At 32.9% G+C, this 18,895-nt stretch overlaps 1 protein-coding gene across 1 annotated transcript in view; it reads right to left on the reverse strand.

Moving 5' to 3' along the window:
• Positions 1-18,895, reverse strand: part of LOC119830981 — a 56,092-nt gene that overhangs the window by 7,508 nt on the left and 29,689 nt on the right. The window contains exons 3-10 of the mRNA XM_038354175.1: positions 13,747-13,883; positions 12,928-13,128; positions 11,155-11,391; positions 8,051-8,157; positions 7,561-7,780; positions 6,137-6,286; positions 3,762-3,908; positions 2,109-2,270 (exon numbers count right to left, since the gene is read on the reverse strand). Of these exons, the coding sequence (XP_038210103.1) occupies positions 2,109-2,270; positions 3,762-3,908; positions 6,137-6,286; positions 7,561-7,780; positions 8,051-8,157; positions 11,155-11,391; positions 12,928-13,128; positions 13,747-13,883 (1,361 nt within the window). The remainder of the gene's footprint in view (positions 1-2,108; positions 2,271-3,761; positions 3,909-6,136; positions 6,287-7,560; positions 7,781-8,050; positions 8,158-11,154; positions 11,392-12,927; positions 13,129-13,746; positions 13,884-18,895) is intronic.

Raw genomic sequence — 18,895 nt, forward strand, 5'->3', positions numbered from 1 at the left:
GACAGATTCGAAATTCAAATGTAATATTTTTTTATAATTAAGTGTAACAGTATTTATGGCCAGACTAAGTATATGTCACAGGAAAATGAAGTTATCAGAGATTTCACGAACTCTCTTACCACGTACGAAAAACATTCAATATGTATGTTATCCGTCATTTTTTAAATTGTATATGAATCAAAAAACATACGTTGTTAGGGACAACATAATATATTTAATGTAATTTTAAGTATACATAAACTCAAAGTCAAATATCTATATATTATTAAATTAGAATTCTTAGAAGCACTTTTGTAATTTTGAATTATATTTACAGCTTTAGTTTTATATGATTTAATAATTTAAAACTTCAAAGACTTACTTTAACGAGGTTATTTTTTAGCAACATATCTTTTTAAAACAAAAAAAAAATTGTAAGAAAAATTTGAAAGTTACACAACAGAACACAGACAATCAAGCTATTCACCAATTCAGAATGCGAAGCTATAAACAGATGGCCGCAGTGACTAATGACTGCACGTTGCGATGGTGCGTTATATTTTTCAGCGAAATTGCGAGCTCCATACAGCCAAGCCATGCATACTTGAGCGGACCAAAATGGAGGTACAATGTTGACTGCAATATGTAATGAATGAAGCGCAACAAAAGGTTCCTCCAGACCTTTATAAGATTCGTGTCGCAGCTGCACTTTCGTGATATTGAAAATTTCAAATGTACCACTTTGTTCGCGCCCTTATATTTTTTGTTACGAAAAAGTAAATTTACTATAATAATGTTTTTTTTTTCATGTTTTATGTTTTAATTATATACCATGCTTATGATGTGTTCAGTCATTTCAAAGTTATGTGTTAAATTGCAAATTTTTGATATTGGTTACAAATTGTTAAATTTGCTCCTGTCCAGAATTTTTGCATTCATGTCTATTGTTGACGAATGGTCCTACATTTTATACTACTACTACTCTGATATATATACTAATATTCATTAGACAAGTAGTCACTAGACAAAATAAAGAGATAATCAATTTATGATCAAATAATATTGTATGCAATCAGCATTATTTGGAGAACCCTTACAATAACATTCGTTGCTCATTAAAACTATTATTGCGTTAATTATGTACTACCATTCTGAAATACGCAGTGAAAACTAAACCTTACCAGTGCAGCGATAAGCTCCTTATTACCTTGAATGTAGATTTATGCATTTTCTCGTCTTTGTTGCAGGCAGGCTCTACTCATGCGAGTTTCGAGATAGTAATTACATCATCTCATTATGTAACATGTATGCGTGGTTATTGGCTATTATATTGTTTTTTTTTTTAATTTTGATTGGTTGGTTTGATTATTACATCTTAGTGTATTTTTATTCATAAAATATCATATTGAATACTTTTAATGTAACATTCCTACATTAAATACCTAATGAATGAAACACCGAAAATCTCAAATTCTCAGCAACAACTCCGCACACAATTGCAAAACTTCAAATTAATTATAGATAGCAAAACCAAATAATTAATCACACATTCTCCCAAATTAATTAAATCGAAGTTGGCATATGTTTCGTAACATTAATTGTAGCGCAGGGTAGGATGACGCAGCATGATTGATTCAGCCAGCGTTCACCGCAAATGCATCTTGCATGTTTGGACTCCGAATCTAACACGATAGTGCAGTTCTGTTCAAGCAATCTGGCGCAAATCTCAACTAATAGGACTCTAGTCCTATATGTCCTCTTCATTGATGTGTTAGAGCCTTTTGGTTTGAGCTTCATTACAAACAACTTGTTTTTGCGTTCACGTTCCTGTCACAACTTTTACGTTTATTATAAAAGTCATGTAGACACTAATTTATTGGATTTGAACTTAGCGTCCTATTTGGAACAAAATTCTTTAAATAAATAGATTCAATTTAGGCATCATATTCATAAAAATAAAATGTTTTATATCCTCCTCCAAACAATTATTAAAAAGAAAAATAATAAAAACTAAACTAAAATAAACGTTGTTAGCCACGTTATCATGATAAAATCGTGTGATGAAAATTTAGAAAAGAAAAAACAAAGCTACACTCATAGTTAACACTAATTTCAAATTTAATAACTACCTGCAAAATAGTTAACGCTGGTCCAGTCGTAATGTAGCTTTCGGAGGGGGCGCACGGCCGCGTCGCTCTCGTGGCGTTCGAAAGTAGAGCGTGGTCGCAAAGGCGAGGAGATTCTTCACGACAGAATGAACCCAAAAGCGATTTCTTGTCTGTCATCTCCAACTAAAACAAGACAAACATATCAATAGAAATATGTCTTTAGCTAATTGTTAGATATTCTGCCCATCAAAGCAATCTTGCCATACCAATACCGACAATAAAATGCTATGTAATATGTTCTACCTAACAAAATATACACGAAGTATAATTAAGGCGCCTCACTTTATCCACAAAAGTGCCTGTTATATCGGAACATCTATGTTATTACGGACGATTAGACTATAAACTATTGATTATGGTAGTTGCGTCACAGGTCGTACGACTTACAAAAATAAACTAGAAATTACAGTATATCTACTCGTATCTAGTCGTCGTAAATATGGCCTGCGGACCTCAGGCATTACAAGTGATTTGAACAGTAATTACGAAATATGCTCGATGCTACGAAAATAAAAAAGTGGTATATATTGCACGACAGATTTTTGCTAATAGAATTTTATTTGCTTAAATACTATTTAATTGATATTTTTGAGTGACCTGCATATTTTAATAACTTAAATTTTAAGAATGCAAACCAAATATAGGACAGAATGCAAACATACATTGATTTTGAATATTTCATAAGTGAATTATTGGCGTAATATAATATAATAGTATCTTATATTGCATATTTTACAACAGCAACTATTCTACTCTTAAAAATATGTATTATTTATTAAAATTTTCGATAATTCGATATACATTTATTTATAAACCATCGCGATTTTAAGCCGCGGTCTTAAAAATGTTTCAAAATATTCGATTTCCATACAACAACGATGGCCATTCATGTTGCAATATGAATACCGATCTAAAAATATGTTAGGAAATATAATAAAGCTTCTGCTGCGCAAGTATCGATTTAGATTTAATCTGGCCAGCACTGGTTCATATCTCTAACGTTCTCATTGTTCAACTTAATCCATGTTACATATCAGCTACGTTTTATGATGAATACGTAACCTACTTCTGAAGTATGTAAACTGGGAAGTGATTTGCTCTGGCCAGGTGCAGTATTTACGAAGCAGAAAACTTTTGATTAAAGTGCTAGCAAAAAATGTTCATCCATTCTTAATGCAAGTGGAATGAATGAAACACCGCAGCGCGGAGTAGCAAAGAGTGTTCAGACACATTAAAGAAAATTAATGTTTGGCTCCGCCGTCAAGTAGCTAGGTAGCGGTTGGCAAAGTGAAATGGTTCGAATAAAGGCGGTAAGCGCGCCACCCAATTTCGTATAGTTGCTCTGTTTTTGGTCCCACAAGAGTAACTTGCAAATGTGTCTATATACCATTACTCTGTTAATATAATATTATTGATAGGCAAACATTGTTCAAATTTGTATGTTTTTGCGAATATTTATTGAAACGTGATTCAAATTGATTCGATTTGCTGACTGCATGCCTACAATTTACACGATAAATATTTAGCTTGAAGTTTGTTCATCGTGAATTACATGAATATAACTCTGAATGTATGAAATAGTGTTTGACTTGACTGGGAGTGTGTGTAAAATACCTTTCTATCAAGATCGGCATCTGGAGCGGCTCCGTCCCATATAGTGAGTTGCGAAGAACAGTCTTTTTGCTGATCAAAACCAGCTGGCTCTGTTCCTGCGGCGTGATATTTCACGAATGAAACCCAGACCACTTCATTTGTACGACCCTATAAACAAAGCATCTTTTAATATACACGATAGGAGAAAAGAGCTTCAGCAACAAGCAAAATTAACATTAAAATTGTTTGAAATCGAGTCAGCTCGCACCGGGGTGAGTGAAGGAGCCGAAGGCCCTTTTTTGATTCCTGTCGAGAACCCTTTCCTATTCCCATAGCCCTTAAAAGCGGACAGCGCACTCGCCCAGGCATTACCTCTCCGATTGCTCATGGGCGGTGGTGATCGCTTACCATCAGGTGAGCCTCCAGCTCAGTTGCCACCCTTTCCATAAAAAAGAACAAATCGTTATGTATTTTCATGCTAGAGACATTTTAGCCCATACTAGTGATTAAGGCTACTTAAAAAGATTAATCTTCCAACGGATTACGAAACTGAATAAGTTATTAATTACGAATCCTATTCATACAATATAGAAAATCACCCGATTAAAATAGGAATCGCAGTAAATACAAAGTTTTATTCAATCCCATTATATGATTTTACAAATAGGCAATGCTTAATGCTTATAGCGAGATGTAATGTAGAGATCTCGTATTAAAATAAGTCAAGAAAGAAAGAATACGGCGTTTGTTACACAGAGGTAATTCCGAGTCCCGTAACTTCGAATGGATACTATTCATCTTAAGACTCGGATTATACCATATTAAAAACGAGGAAAATTTACATGGAAAATGTTATAAAGGAACCATAATAAACCGTTCCTTTAACTGTTTAACATGATTTATTCTGAACAAATTAAAGAATGAGTTGTTAGTATATTTTTTATGATATTTTTTTTTATACGTACCATTATCATTATTTATACATTCATTAATCTGAAGAAATGAAAGATAAGCAATAATTTATTTATACTTACTGATATTATGAATATGAAAATGTGTTTGTTTATCTTTCTTAAACGTCGTATCTGCGAGATTCTTGTGATATGACATATTTATTTTAGTCTGGAGGTAGGAAGATACAGATATAGGCAACTTTTGAGCCACGATGAAAAATCTCATTCCCCTGAGAATTTTCGTGGACTGAGCGGCCGAAGCCGGGTACGAAAAACTAGTAGGTATTATAATAATGATATATGTTCAGATTCCAACAAGGTTTTTGAAACATTTAATAATTATTTTAATTCATATAGTATACTACTATAGTAGCGGAAACACAACATTCGTATTAAATACAAAATAAGTATAAAAGCTATAACATATATACTGAAATGTGTTTCTATTTTCCTTTTAAACACTTCAACAAATAATATAAAGGACTTAACACTGGAAACTATTACCTCTCTCATTCTATTCGAGTGTCAACAAAAAAAAACATTTATTATCATATCCATTATTAAATCTCACGAACTAAAGCAGCATTTCGAACATATTTCTACATGAATAAACAATTTTGTTGATGATGTGAATCGATTTTATTTGCGTCATTGGTTTGAAGCGAAGTCTAATGAACCTAAAATTTGTTATACCATACAATATTTGAGAGAAGTATTATAACTATTAGGCGTATATATTAAATCGCTATTCAACGTGAGGAATATTTAGAAAACATAAAATGGCTGGCATGATGCCTTTTCCAATATTTTTTAGGCTTTTTATATTTAGAATGATATTTAAGCCAACGTTTACATATGTCACAGTAAAATGACAAACACCGTTAAATTAAAATCTCGCGGACTAGATTCCCATTGTGATCCGTAACATAGATTCGGCTTAGAATTTAGTGCATTACTATTCTATAAATTATTAAGTAACATAATCAAACCGGTAAATTGTGAAATAGGAATTCAATATTATGGTAGGTTAGGTTTATTTAAAAAAGACAAAGAATTATTTGCACCACATAACTGCGATGTATTCGATAAAATTCTTACAAAAATAATGAGTTCAATTGCAAGCAAACACGGATCACAATTTGTCGACAGATTACGATCTCGTGAGTAAGGTAATATTGTACAACCTTACATACCATAGACTAAATCCTTGAGCTTATTTAGTCTATGTACATACATAATTTTACGAACGTTGTACCAACTAACGTATGCTGTGATGAGAAAACATTCATATAATTAATTTTAATTAAAAACACGAGCGCCGAGTCTCCCATTAAAACTTGTAAAAAGTCGATCATTGAAATACAAACAAATCAATCGCAAACCACACAAATCGTAACATTACGTAACAATACGTCAAAGGACACAGTTTCGCAGCGTACAAACCTGAAAATAATAGACGCAGGACGTGTTAGGAGGCAAGGAGTGGCGAGGATTTCTCAAGACGCCACTCGTGTTGTCAGCAGAGCGCAGAACGAATCGACACCGCCCATCCGAGCTCACGTACGAATGCGAATCTTTGTCCACGTACAACACCTGCCAAGTAAATGTTATATTTTCATTCTGTTGTATTGATTTTGTGTCAAATCTGTTGTGTAATGGTGCTTGTTATGAGTTCTGTTTTGTGTAAGGTCTATTTATTGCTGTTTGCATTCGATCTGTCTGCATGTATGTCGTTAAATGCTGACTGCTTTTGTTAAGATACTTTAATATTACATTAACGCCATTCATTTAAAATAAAATTTAAACTAAATCTGAACTTGAACATTGAACTGAATACTCAATTTAGTAACAACATTACACTCCTCGGTTAGTTTCATATTAATTCAGCGTTAAAATGTGCTTTTCATTTTGATTGCAAAAATACATTTTAAATTAATTAGTCTTTCCCTAATGAATATAAATAAAGATGATGAGATTTAGATATGCTTTAGATTCCAAAATTATACACTGGCAAATCCAACAAAGCGTTAAGCGTATATATACATTTTAAAGAATTCCACCGCTGAAATTAGTGGAAATAGAATTTGAAACATTCTAGTTTGTAGCGAGAAATTTCGTTAGTCTGTCTGTAAATTAAACCTCATTTAATTCTAAACAAATTGGTATAAAAATGTTTTATCATGAATAAAATACATGCCCACTTAATGCTTTCGCTAGAAAAAATAGATCAAAAGCAACTATGATTCAATTGTAAGGAAAATAGGTTAAAAGCTTCAATTAATGTTCATAGTATATAATTATTCCTTTGACAAATAATAAATATAGCATCTTTCACTGTATCTAAGTAATAATTACAATGGGTTTTAATGACAGTATAGGTTTATTCCTCGGTTGTTAAAGTAGCAATTTCATTGAGTTATATTAGTTTATACTAAAAATATTCCTAGATACGAATAAAATAGAAATTGCCTACCTACAATTTTTTTTGATAACTACCATTTGACTATGAACACGGTAATAAAAATATTACCATCATTCAATTGAAAATCTTAGAATTTACTGTTTTTGTATTATATTTTCAAACAAATGATATTAATTATATGACATGAAATTATAGACAGACACACTGATACGTCTGGTAGATTTATAACCCTGGCGACACAGAAGACCTTTGTTGGTGGGAGCAAAAGAACAGATACATTGCTGGTTTATCTTAAAATATTTTATATTAAATTCTGAATAAAATGACATTTTTATAATAAGAAACATTTTTGGCACCTCTTAAATAAAATAAAAGCATCTTACGTATTATAGGATTCATTCAAGAAACGCCTAATAACAATATAGATGACATTTGATAATCTTACCTGCACTTCCAATTCGAATCCAGGCAAATAGCTTAACGGTACAGGGTGAAAGGGATTATCGTATGGAGATGTATGGAACTCCAGTAGCATGTTTGGACCTCGGCTGATGATGTCGGGGACAGCATCACCACCGCAGAGTCTGACTAATACAGGCGAGTCTCGAGTTGCACCGTCCCAAACTGTTAAGTAGTCTTGCACTACGTTGCATTGGTCCCAGATCCTGAAATATAACTTATAGGTAATGTTTGTTTTGGGAATAAGAGATTTAATAGGGATTCTTTTAAATGCGCGAATGTTTATTGTAGTTTTGTGTGAAATTGTATTTTTTGTTTAAATATTCAATGTTAAAAACAATAGAAACGATAAAATTTTATGTAATTTACTTTATTGAATTTTTTGTCATCTCGTGTATGCATTTATTTATGTTCCTAATATTTAATTACACATTTTTCTCTAAAGGAACATTAATATCATTATATGGATCACTTACTTTAGCACTCGTTGACTTCTATCATATTTGACTATTTGATCTTTGATATGTATCTTGTGACTGTTGGTTTGCCTGACTGCTAACAACACATGTTTATTTGCAGGTGCCTGAAAGAATCATCTAAATGAGTAACACTAGGAAACTAGAACAATTATATACCCATTATAACATAAATAAAGCTACACCTACATAAGTTATTTGAAATACGATATCTTGTCTATCTATAACTTGACGATGAAGACTGTTATTCTGAAGCTCGAACTATTATTTTCGTTTTAAAATACATGCAAACAATTTAGTTTTGCCTTTTAGTAAATAACTGGAACGTACACCATAGAAAGCATGAACCCAAAAACCTATTCCTGAAGCACATTTTATGTGCCTTTTTAAATCCATATTCATTGATATCCGTATTATACGAAAGCAAGGTTATGAGCAAAAAAAATATCAAGGTACACTTTCATCTGCGCCTTGCGCTGTTAAAATTCGCAAACGTGTTAATATATTATGTGTGTTGTGTATGTAGCGTAGTCTGGTGTGAATTTTAAATTAAATATTAATACAAACTGCCGCATCAACCACACAGCCTATTGTGCGCGGGTCGCTCGTTTTCATGTAAATTCGTAACGATTTTAACCCAGATCTATGGCGCATACGAATTATATTGCTTTTGTTTTTTATTACCCGGTCAATTATACGTCACTGGTTATTTATAGCTTCGGTTTCCATGCTTGTGAACAAATTTCACTGACGCGACTTTCAACGTGGAAGTTGAGTTTACATTACAAATCATAATTGGAAGAGCTATAATATCAAAGGACTTGATTTTAATGATAGGTAAAGCAACAAAAGCAATAATTAACATCGTTTGACGATAATTCGTTAAGATTCAAGTGCATTTGTCAACGAAATTTAAAATCTGACCTCGATAAGGATATTAATATGTATCCAACAGAATCACCGACTTCTCGGGCATAATGATTTTTTTTATATTTTAAAGATGTTTTGTAATAGCCATTAACGGTCAACTGAGCTGGTAGTTCGCCTGATTCGCTGAGGTAGTGCCTCTGCGAATGTTCTACCCGCTTTTGACTGGAAAAGGGTAAAGAAACGATTGCCGACTGGAAAGATGGTACTGGAAAGGGCGAGGGATAAGGAAACGGGCCCCGGACCTGTTACGACAATATTACATAATACTAACCTTCGATTACCTAGCCAAGAGGACAATTAAATTAACGATTTTCAATCGACTTCACAAAAATAAGTAGACTGTATAAAACTACGTCAAAAACACAAAAACATTTGCTTTTTTTGCAGCTTGAAGACCGAACGAACAAATGTAAATTCGCATAAACGATATTTACATGGAAAGTTAATTGGAATTTTGCAATTAAATAATAACATTCGACATCTCGCCTAACTGGCATATTATTACAGAACAAACAAACTAGTATAATTATAACGTATTAAGGATAAACACACAACTCCGTTAACCGCACTAAACATATTTACTTGATAAATATACCTCATATGTTATTCGATCAATATGAGCGGGAGGTTCGCCTAACTACAGAGTATGGCATGAAAATCATAGTTCATAGTGTTGTAAATTAAGTATTAGTTTATGTAATACGGTAGGTATAACGTTAAATAGTATCCTACTAATATTATAACGCGAATATTTGTAAAAATGTGCAATGTGGAAGCATGGACGTACGTTACTCTTTCACGTGAAAATTTCAGAACGGATCTTGATAAAACTCGGCAGTAGCTACATGCTTATGTACCGTAATAACACATAATTTACTTATATTTACTATATTTAGTCTCAAATCTTAGATATGTATATATTTTTTCTATTTTAGTTTTAATATATTTTTGTTTAAATTGTTAATTTGTGGAACTTATTTCTTGAATGGAGGCGGGCATTGACACCTGTGCCACAAGCTTTTATGGGTGTCATCGGTAATTTTAGTTTAAGTACACTATGTGATTTCGTTTCAAATAAATATTTTTTTTGAATTTTGAGAATTTATATGCCATAACACAACACATTAAATCACTGAATCGTTGGTATGTGGGTAACGTTATATCATTATAGTCCAAAGATTAGATAATTAATGGATAAGAAGGAAAAATGGTTGCTATAAAATATGAAAATGAGAATTCTCATATAGTATAATGTAAATACACTCATATTTTTGGGTACTTCTGTCTTCACTTAACTTTTTATATACTCCATAAGCCATAAGCCTTTGTATAATTCAACAATGAATGTTTGTTATAGAGAACGAATGCGATGAAAATTCTTATTAATTTAAAGTTAGTATTGACAATTGAAAAAGTGAAGGAGGTGTTTTGTAAGAAACAAGTTCAAGGCCACATTTCACAATGAATAAGGCAAGGTAAGTTTGCTTTTACTAGCGTTTAAAATTGTTATGAAGATAACAAGCGAATCGTACCGTAATAATACATAACTGAGCTTTTTAGAGTTTATTACGACTGAATCAAGTCAGCACAATCACACTTGAGGGTAGTTGGATCGAAACCATCAATTAAATATCCTGTCAAGGTTCTACAATTACACGTATATTCATTAACTTGTAGCATTCTAAATAGAACATTAAAACTTCAATATTGTGCTTTATTCCTTGTATTAAATTGTTAAAATTATTGAAGCGTTGGTAAAAGTTATGTAGCTCATCTTAATATTCAATATATTTTCAGAAAACGTTAACATAATTTTGTGCCGAATCTTCGCAGACTCACGTATTATATATTTGGTAGGCTAATGCTAATTTTGCTGTAGATGGAATCAAGGTTTACGCTTCAACATTAACTCTACCTAACTTACTGTATAAGGTTATTAATCATCCTTTGAACGAACTGTACGAATTTAATTTCAATAACTCCCTTAACTAAATAAAATTATGTGTAGGTAACTAACCAATTATATGTTTTGATGTTCAATACATTCGCGAATACAAGTGTGAAAATGAATAAACGTTGTTTTTGTTATGCAATACACCAATACAATTTCCAATCGTCGATATGTTTAACCGTGGATCCTAAAAACACATCATACCATTTCATAATCCGCTTACCTTCGAGTGTTCTATGCGATAGGTACACGTCGCATTCCTCGGGTATACACCAGGAAAGTTCGGTGACTGAATGCGGCAGGCGCGAATATCGCAATCGCTCAGTATGCGGTCGCAATACGTGCCAGGGACCCTCTCCCCCCTCCAAGCTCCCACCGTCGCGTTGCCGTAGCGCAACCGCGCCTCACTCCGTCTTAGGAACTTGTAAGCCAACTTGAAGTCGAAATTGTATCCAACACCCTGCAAACGGGCTCCATTTGTAATTACTGACGCATCACATTTGCGTAATTTCAATTGTCATAAATGTCGTGTCTCACATTCTAGTTCATTTCGAATATACGCTATACACAACATAGTACGATTCGACAATTAATTATTGCACGTTCTGTATTTGAGAGTTATATTATTACTCCATGTTTGAAATTACATATAATCGAATCGGTTGAAGTATTCGAAACCTCTGGGGATTCTAAACGGATTGCTTGGCTCGAATTTAATTGCCATTATTAAATTATAGTATTAGAACGTAATAATATTCATTATCGTAATTGGGGAAGCTTAGCGGGCAATCCCGGGAGTGTAAGTAATCATCCGCTAATTAATTGATTGAAAGTTCAACCCTTGCATAGCTAAAATAAGATAAAGGGGCCATTGAGGCGGTAAAATTAGGCCGATGAAATATTAGTCGTGTTCGAGCGTGATCCTGTCGTTAGTTGTGTCACGTCACTGGAACATAAGGGGTTGCTTAGGGCCGTAATGAAGATAAATACCGTTGTTCATTTATATGGATTAACTTTGCAATGTGCTGAAACTGTTAATTAACGTTTTGTGTCGATGCTAAACGTATGTAGCTAGGCAGGCAAACATAGGCAAGCTTACGTATGTAGAAGGTTCGGAATAAATTAATTGAACCCACGTACGTAGACCGTCGTACAAATTGGTGCCTGTTCTATTGTTTTAGATAGATCTTTTAGACTAGGAATTAACATGACTAAGACAAATTTGAACCTTGAAAATTTGTTACAAACCAAAGGCTTTCTCGTCATTTCACTCTTTGACGGATGCTTTTTTGTGATAATTATTTAACCAATTAATCAGGAAATAATTTCAAAGTCTAAATTGGAAGTTGTACATTTGAAAAAAGTCTAAAAATGTTCAAACGAAGAAATACAGAAATTCTTTTATTTAGAAAACAAAATGAAAGCACGTATAAATAATATTATTATGTCAATTTTATCACTAGTCTTTCATTTTTAAAGCTACGGGGAAATAACTTTGACAGAACCTCGAACGTGAATCGAATAATCAACTAAGCAGTCAAAGAATATTGTAAGTTTAAATTATATACACGTTTTAATTAAATTACTATAAAACTTAAAAATAAGTGAAGTCCCGTGTCCTCTACTGGGGTATGGGGCAGATGATATACATCTGTTTCACTGATCGATTTTCTTTATGGACATATAGGTGATCAGCCTTCTGTGTCCGCCAGACCGAGACCTTTATTTTTGCGTCTCCACCGGGAATCGAACCCATGACCCCTCGGTTGTAAGCTCACGCGTTTAACACTGTACCAAGGAGGCGGTCACTATAAAACTTACTTATATAGATATGATATTTTGTATACTTATAATATAAAAATATATGTATATTGAAAATATTTTTGTGTATAAAATGCTGTTTATGTCCATACATGAAATAAACAATCAATTAGGCTCAATATTTCACTTCACATAGTACGATCGTACTATCGTATTATTAATAATAACAACATACCTGTTGACTCAATCTGTCTAGTCTTAGCGTCATATTAATGGAACTTGACTCGCTAAAATACACCGTGTAGCCCCAGGCGGAGCCACACCATTGGCCGGTTGGGGGTGATGGGCTGCTCTCCACGATAGTCATGTGCCCATCGGGACAACCATCCGATGTGAACGACACAAATTTACCAACTGTAAACGTGTCGAAAGTTAACTGGAACAATGGGAAAATGTTAGCAAATATTTTAACGTGTTGAGGGACGCTAAACCCACGACCTCGTATTACGTAACGTTTAAAATTTGAGTTTTCTGCTAATTATCGCTCAGAATTTATTAATCGAATAATTAAATTGGTTATGGAATCCATATACGCAATTGACTATAAACCAAATATAAAACTACATAAATGTATGAACGTCTAGCGTAGCTGTTAAATTATAATTACTGCTTCGTCATTAATACCTTAACTAACTCTTGCGAAAAGCATTTAGGTCATATGTCAATTTTTTTTTTTATTTTCAAAAATATGCCCAAGTAAATGGCAATTCATAGAACATATTAAAATAAACAGAGCGCCACAATTGGAACAAATTAATATATACAAAGCCATGTTTAGATGTGACGTGATTTCTTAATAGGCCTGATTCGATATACATTTATGATAAAATAACGGAAGGCTTCATCATAATTCTAGATAGTTAGTTTTTCAGATCTTTCCTTGTTCAATGTAAAATATGAATAAAATTTATATTGAAATCGTCGAAGAGCTCAAAGCATAAAGGCTTTTGAACTGTTCGCTTTTAAAATACCTGCAATATTTAATGATAATTACCTGTATTATATCACCATAGTTACCACCATTAGCGGTAAAGTTGAGGTAGCATATAAACGGCAGATGATCTTCTCTCGGCCGCCTGACTTCCAACTCGTATGTTCGACCCACGTCCCCCATGTAGGTTCGATTGCATGCTGTAAAAACAACTTTATTAATGTATCTATACCATATAAATTTTTTTTTAATAATTAAATTAAATACTGAGAGATAAACATATCAACGCACACCGCAAAATACTGGCAATGAAACCTTGAAATTTTGTACCATATTTTTAGTTATAGTCTATGCGAGGCTTTAAAAGCTAAGAACACGATCAGTTTTTAAGTTAAATGTACAAAATATTATGTTTGAAACCTATGAATATACCTACTGAGAAATGAAATTTCATAAAAAATAAGAGAAACAAGTCCACAGCTGTTTATATAAAAATTATCGATTTCTATTCTTTTTATTGACTACTTTTTAATAAAATATAGCTTGGTCACTATTAATTATCTATCTTACATTTACACGAGGCTATGTAAGCACATTTGAATCAAACAAAAAGAGACAATATTGGTTTTGTTGAAGGTTGTTTCCAGAACTATTACAATTTCAAACTACTATACAGTTATTATTATAAACGCAGTTAAAGTCAGAAGGTCAAATCCTTCTGACTGAAGGTCAAAAGGAAACTTAGCGAAAATGAGTCTAATTATTAAAGTTTAATTATATGTATTAATATGTAGCGTTCTGTGTTAATACACAGAACGCTACATATTAATTTGAAAATAATACTTTTATGTGTTACTGTAATGATAGAAGGTACAAACTTACACAAGGTTCAGGTTTAATTCTATTAGTGCGTTGAATATACAAGTACATTTAATACATAAATTATTACAGACGGACGGAAAGATACAAAGTGAGATCCTGATTTGATTCAGAGCCCTAAAATAAACAAAATTTTCACCAAGCTAATGTTGAATTCCAAGACATTTCTCTTATTCCAAACAAAATAGCTGACCCCAATTTAACACAAAACAGCAAATATTCCTTGTAAATTGTAATCATAAATCTCTGTTTACAATTTACGAAACTTTCAGGCACCTGGCCCATTGTTAATCCTTTCATAAAAATAGGAAAATAAAAAGAAAAGAATTTAAATAAAGCCTCGAGCACAATAGGAAGCAGCTATATTTTTACAACCTTTTAAAAAGCCTTTTGTCCCTACTGACAGCGCATTAAGCACATAGCATAAGAAGTGTTCACTTCGCCGCGAACGTTATTGTTCATTTAATTCCCTTTTTCCTATGATCTAAATTGCTTTTACGGCACTGTCATTTTCAAGTTTCGAATTTAGTGTTTTGCTGTAAGCTGATCGTTTTAAATGTAAGTGAAAAATGGAAAATATTTTATATGTAGATACAATACAATGCCCGAATAAAGCCTCATACTATATGAGATACTTAAGAAAAATCACAATACATTGTCATTTGAAATATTTTTTGGGCTATTTTTGGATCTCTCTAACTATGTTTCGCTGTCGTTATTTAAAAATTAAAAGATAAAATAAGATAAGGTCAGACGAACGAAACTTTTAAAAAGATAAGTACTTACTCTTTATACTTCTTTGTTGAAAGAATTTTGTTCATGTTCTGTCATATATATTATATCTTAAGAACCGTTGGACATATTTTTCTGTCGCCTCGAATTAAGCAAGGCGACTTACCTCAGAAAATTTTCACGAATATAACAATTTATGAAGAATTCATAATTCGCCGGGTCAAGTAATTATTATAACATTGACTAGATACTTAATATTCAAAATCACATAGTCATTCAATATCTGAACTGATTCTTTTACAATAAGATCTACACACATGGATAATGTTATAATCTACCAAACGTGCAGTGGTGAAGCTTGGGTGCGGTTGGAGACGGATCTATGTGGCATACGAAAGCACGCCGCAGGAAGCGCCAATTTATTAATTCGAAATATATAAAAATACATATATATATTGAAAAAAAAACGCGGATTACGTTTATACGTATATAGACTGGTAATTGACGGACGGATAGACAGATGAAAAACGAAGTCAGTAATATGGTCCCGTGGGCATGAAACCCTAAAAAGGGGCGCCATCTTTCCATTCGACGGCAGGCGGCGAAAATTCGCGATACGCCACTGCAAATGTGTATGTTTATTGTTGTATTAAAATTACTACACTAAATACAACTATGTATAAATTCCACACTCTTAAGAAAAAGTAAAGTATAAATGTCAAGTATAGCAAATATGAAAAACTTTTGTCAAAATATACCGCCAAATTAATGACATGATTTGATACAACTTTATGACACGGGGTACATAAATAAATAAAAAATAAAAATCGTTTATTTAGCAAAAAAATACATAGGATTCAAAACATGCGCGTGAACATAAATATAATTGATATTAGCGGTCCGCCCCGGCTTCGCGCTTGGTATATATATAGCCTATAGCCGTCTTCAATAAATGGCCTATCTAACACTGAAAGAATTTTTCAAATCGGACCAGTAGTTCCTGAGATTAATGCGTACAAACAAACAAACAAACTCTTCAGCTTTATAATATTAAGTATAGATAATATTTTCTTGTGTTTGGTTTCACGCGAGTATTATACATTTAGAAATTAAAAACTTTTCAACGGATTTTAAACGCGATTTATTCATTATATTATGTCTGACTGTCTGACTGTCTCCCCGTGACCACGCTCGCTGCAAAGTGTTCGAAACGTCGGGTTAATAATATAATGAATAAATCGCGTTTAAAATCCGTTGAAAAGTTTTTAATTTCTAAAAGTATAGATAAATACGGCTTCCTTCTATGCCTATCTGATGTTCAAAATGGACAACTTTTCGACAAAACAACATTCTGATAATTAATTAATATCATAAACTTAGCTAGATTTAGTTGTTAACAGTAAAGATGGAGGTGGGAGAAGGTGTTATAACCACACGAAAGAATCGCTACTTATACAAACTCCATACAGTTTTAATGCAACTAATCATGAACTAAATATGATCTTGAAGCTACTAAAAGCGCACTGTAAATGATAATTAAAACGCAGCTTTGTTGGAAATGTTCAAATAGTGGCCACGTTTTGCTAATTACGTGCGAGCTTTGCAATGGTAATGCCTGCATTTACAAAGTATGGATAACTGGGGTTAAGCTGCTATTAAATATTGCAGATATACAGTTTTACGCTTTGAATTGTAATTTGCGAGTAACTTCCACTAAATGAAAATTATTTCATTGATACATTAATTTTCTAACTTTTTTGTGAGTTCTAATGTGCCATAAATACTATAAGATTTCTGAAGGACGTAATTATATTTTAAAATGGCAAAAGCGGTACTTTATCTACATACAGTTATTTAATAGAAGGAACTTTGAACTTTCTCTAAAAAGAGATAAATGCTAGGGCATGCCTGTTGTAAGACAGGAATCAGTATACATCAATTGTTACGTATTTTCAACAAGAGTTAAATAAAATAATATATTAATATAATATTTTCATATAAAATATTGCATTTACAAATGAAATAACACGTTTTTCTTGTCTTAAACAGATACATGTGATGTCTGCGATACCTAAAAACGTAGAAGGCATTTTTGTGAGAAATAATTTAAAATAATTACGCGTCGTAGCGACTTTATCCGGTGAAACGGCATGCCCAACTGAATACGAGACGGGCAATTACATGACTATCGTATTGCTATTAAAAGCGTATACAACATATTTGTAACTTCCTTTGTAATTAGATTTATTTAGAACTAGCTCGAATTCATTTTAAATTAAAGAAAAATAATGAAAATATTCCTTCCTAAAAAATGGGAACTCCAATAGGTCCTAAGCACAAACCGATGAAAAGTCAGGTTGTTAACGGTTGTTATCATTATCATACCTTTACCTATACCCAATTAGGAAAAATGCCATGATTGAATCTCATCACGAATTGTAACATGCGCATAAGCACATATAACAAATAAAATCTAAACAACTCTACATAGAATCCTGACGTGTGTTATCTCATAGGATCTATCATCCAGTTGCAAATCGAGCACACAAGTGCACTCAGCCATAAAACTATCTAAGTTTCCCATCCGTTAAATAAATAATCATTTCACAGTCACCTGCTCCACACACGTATAAATATATCTAGAAAGCAGCGAACTGCAAAAAAAACCCCTGCTATATTGCATTGTAAGAGCGTAGAATCCTTCTCTGACACATTAAAAATTAACAGAGACTACCCTTACTCGTACGCCGGACGGGGCTGCCGTGACAAATTACAAGCTATTACGTAAACAGTAGCACGGTAAACTTAACACCTTATTAAATGTTACGTGGTTTTTTTGTTAATTGCAGCTATATTTTGGGTTAATAGCCACGTACGTGGACGATAAAAGCAAAAGCTCATTCTCAGCTACCTCCGTAATTAAACTAAGTTTATTAACCGCTTGAGTTTTTGAATGGCGTTTAAATTTACGTGTTAGTTGTGTATTATGAACTGGTGCTATGGTCGATCGTATTTGCTTTGTTGTTAATTGTTTAGCGACTTTATGCGAACGTTTTACAGCATTCTTACAAGAAGAGTTTCGATCCGCTCTTATGATATCTCGAAATAAGCGTAATTGATGGAAATGTTAACGTTACATTAAAAGAATGGCAGATGCATTACATTTAAACAAAAAGCTCAGCTCTTAATGACGCAATCGTAAAACTAAATAAACAATTTTCATTCAGTCATGAACATCCCCTCGATTATTCTTTAACACGAATATCATCAACAAGAACCACCACCTCGCAGATGAAAGCAAAAAAATCTCCAAAGGAAATGCTGATTTGTGGAAACCGAGAGTAATCTAGCTCCATCTTTGTGAAGACATCGCCGAGTCTTTTGTGTAAGACAATTATATCTGAGCAATTCTTGCGTAAAAACGTATTTCAAGCGAGGGGAAGCGATGCGGCGCGTTTTTAATTAGGCGCTTAATGATGAGATACCGAATAAATTATAATCACGGAGGAGTAAAATCAATTGAGGTTGCACGAAATTAAATCGATTTATGAGCGCCATTTTTGCTTTCGAGAATGTTTGATTACAACATTGTTATAAAATA

Source organism: Zerene cesonia, chromosome 12, assembly GCF_012273895.1.
Source record: "Zerene cesonia ecotype Mississippi chromosome 12, Zerene_cesonia_1.1, whole genome shotgun sequence".
Lineage (NCBI taxonomy): Eukaryota > Metazoa > Arthropoda > Insecta > Lepidoptera > Pieridae > Zerene > Zerene cesonia.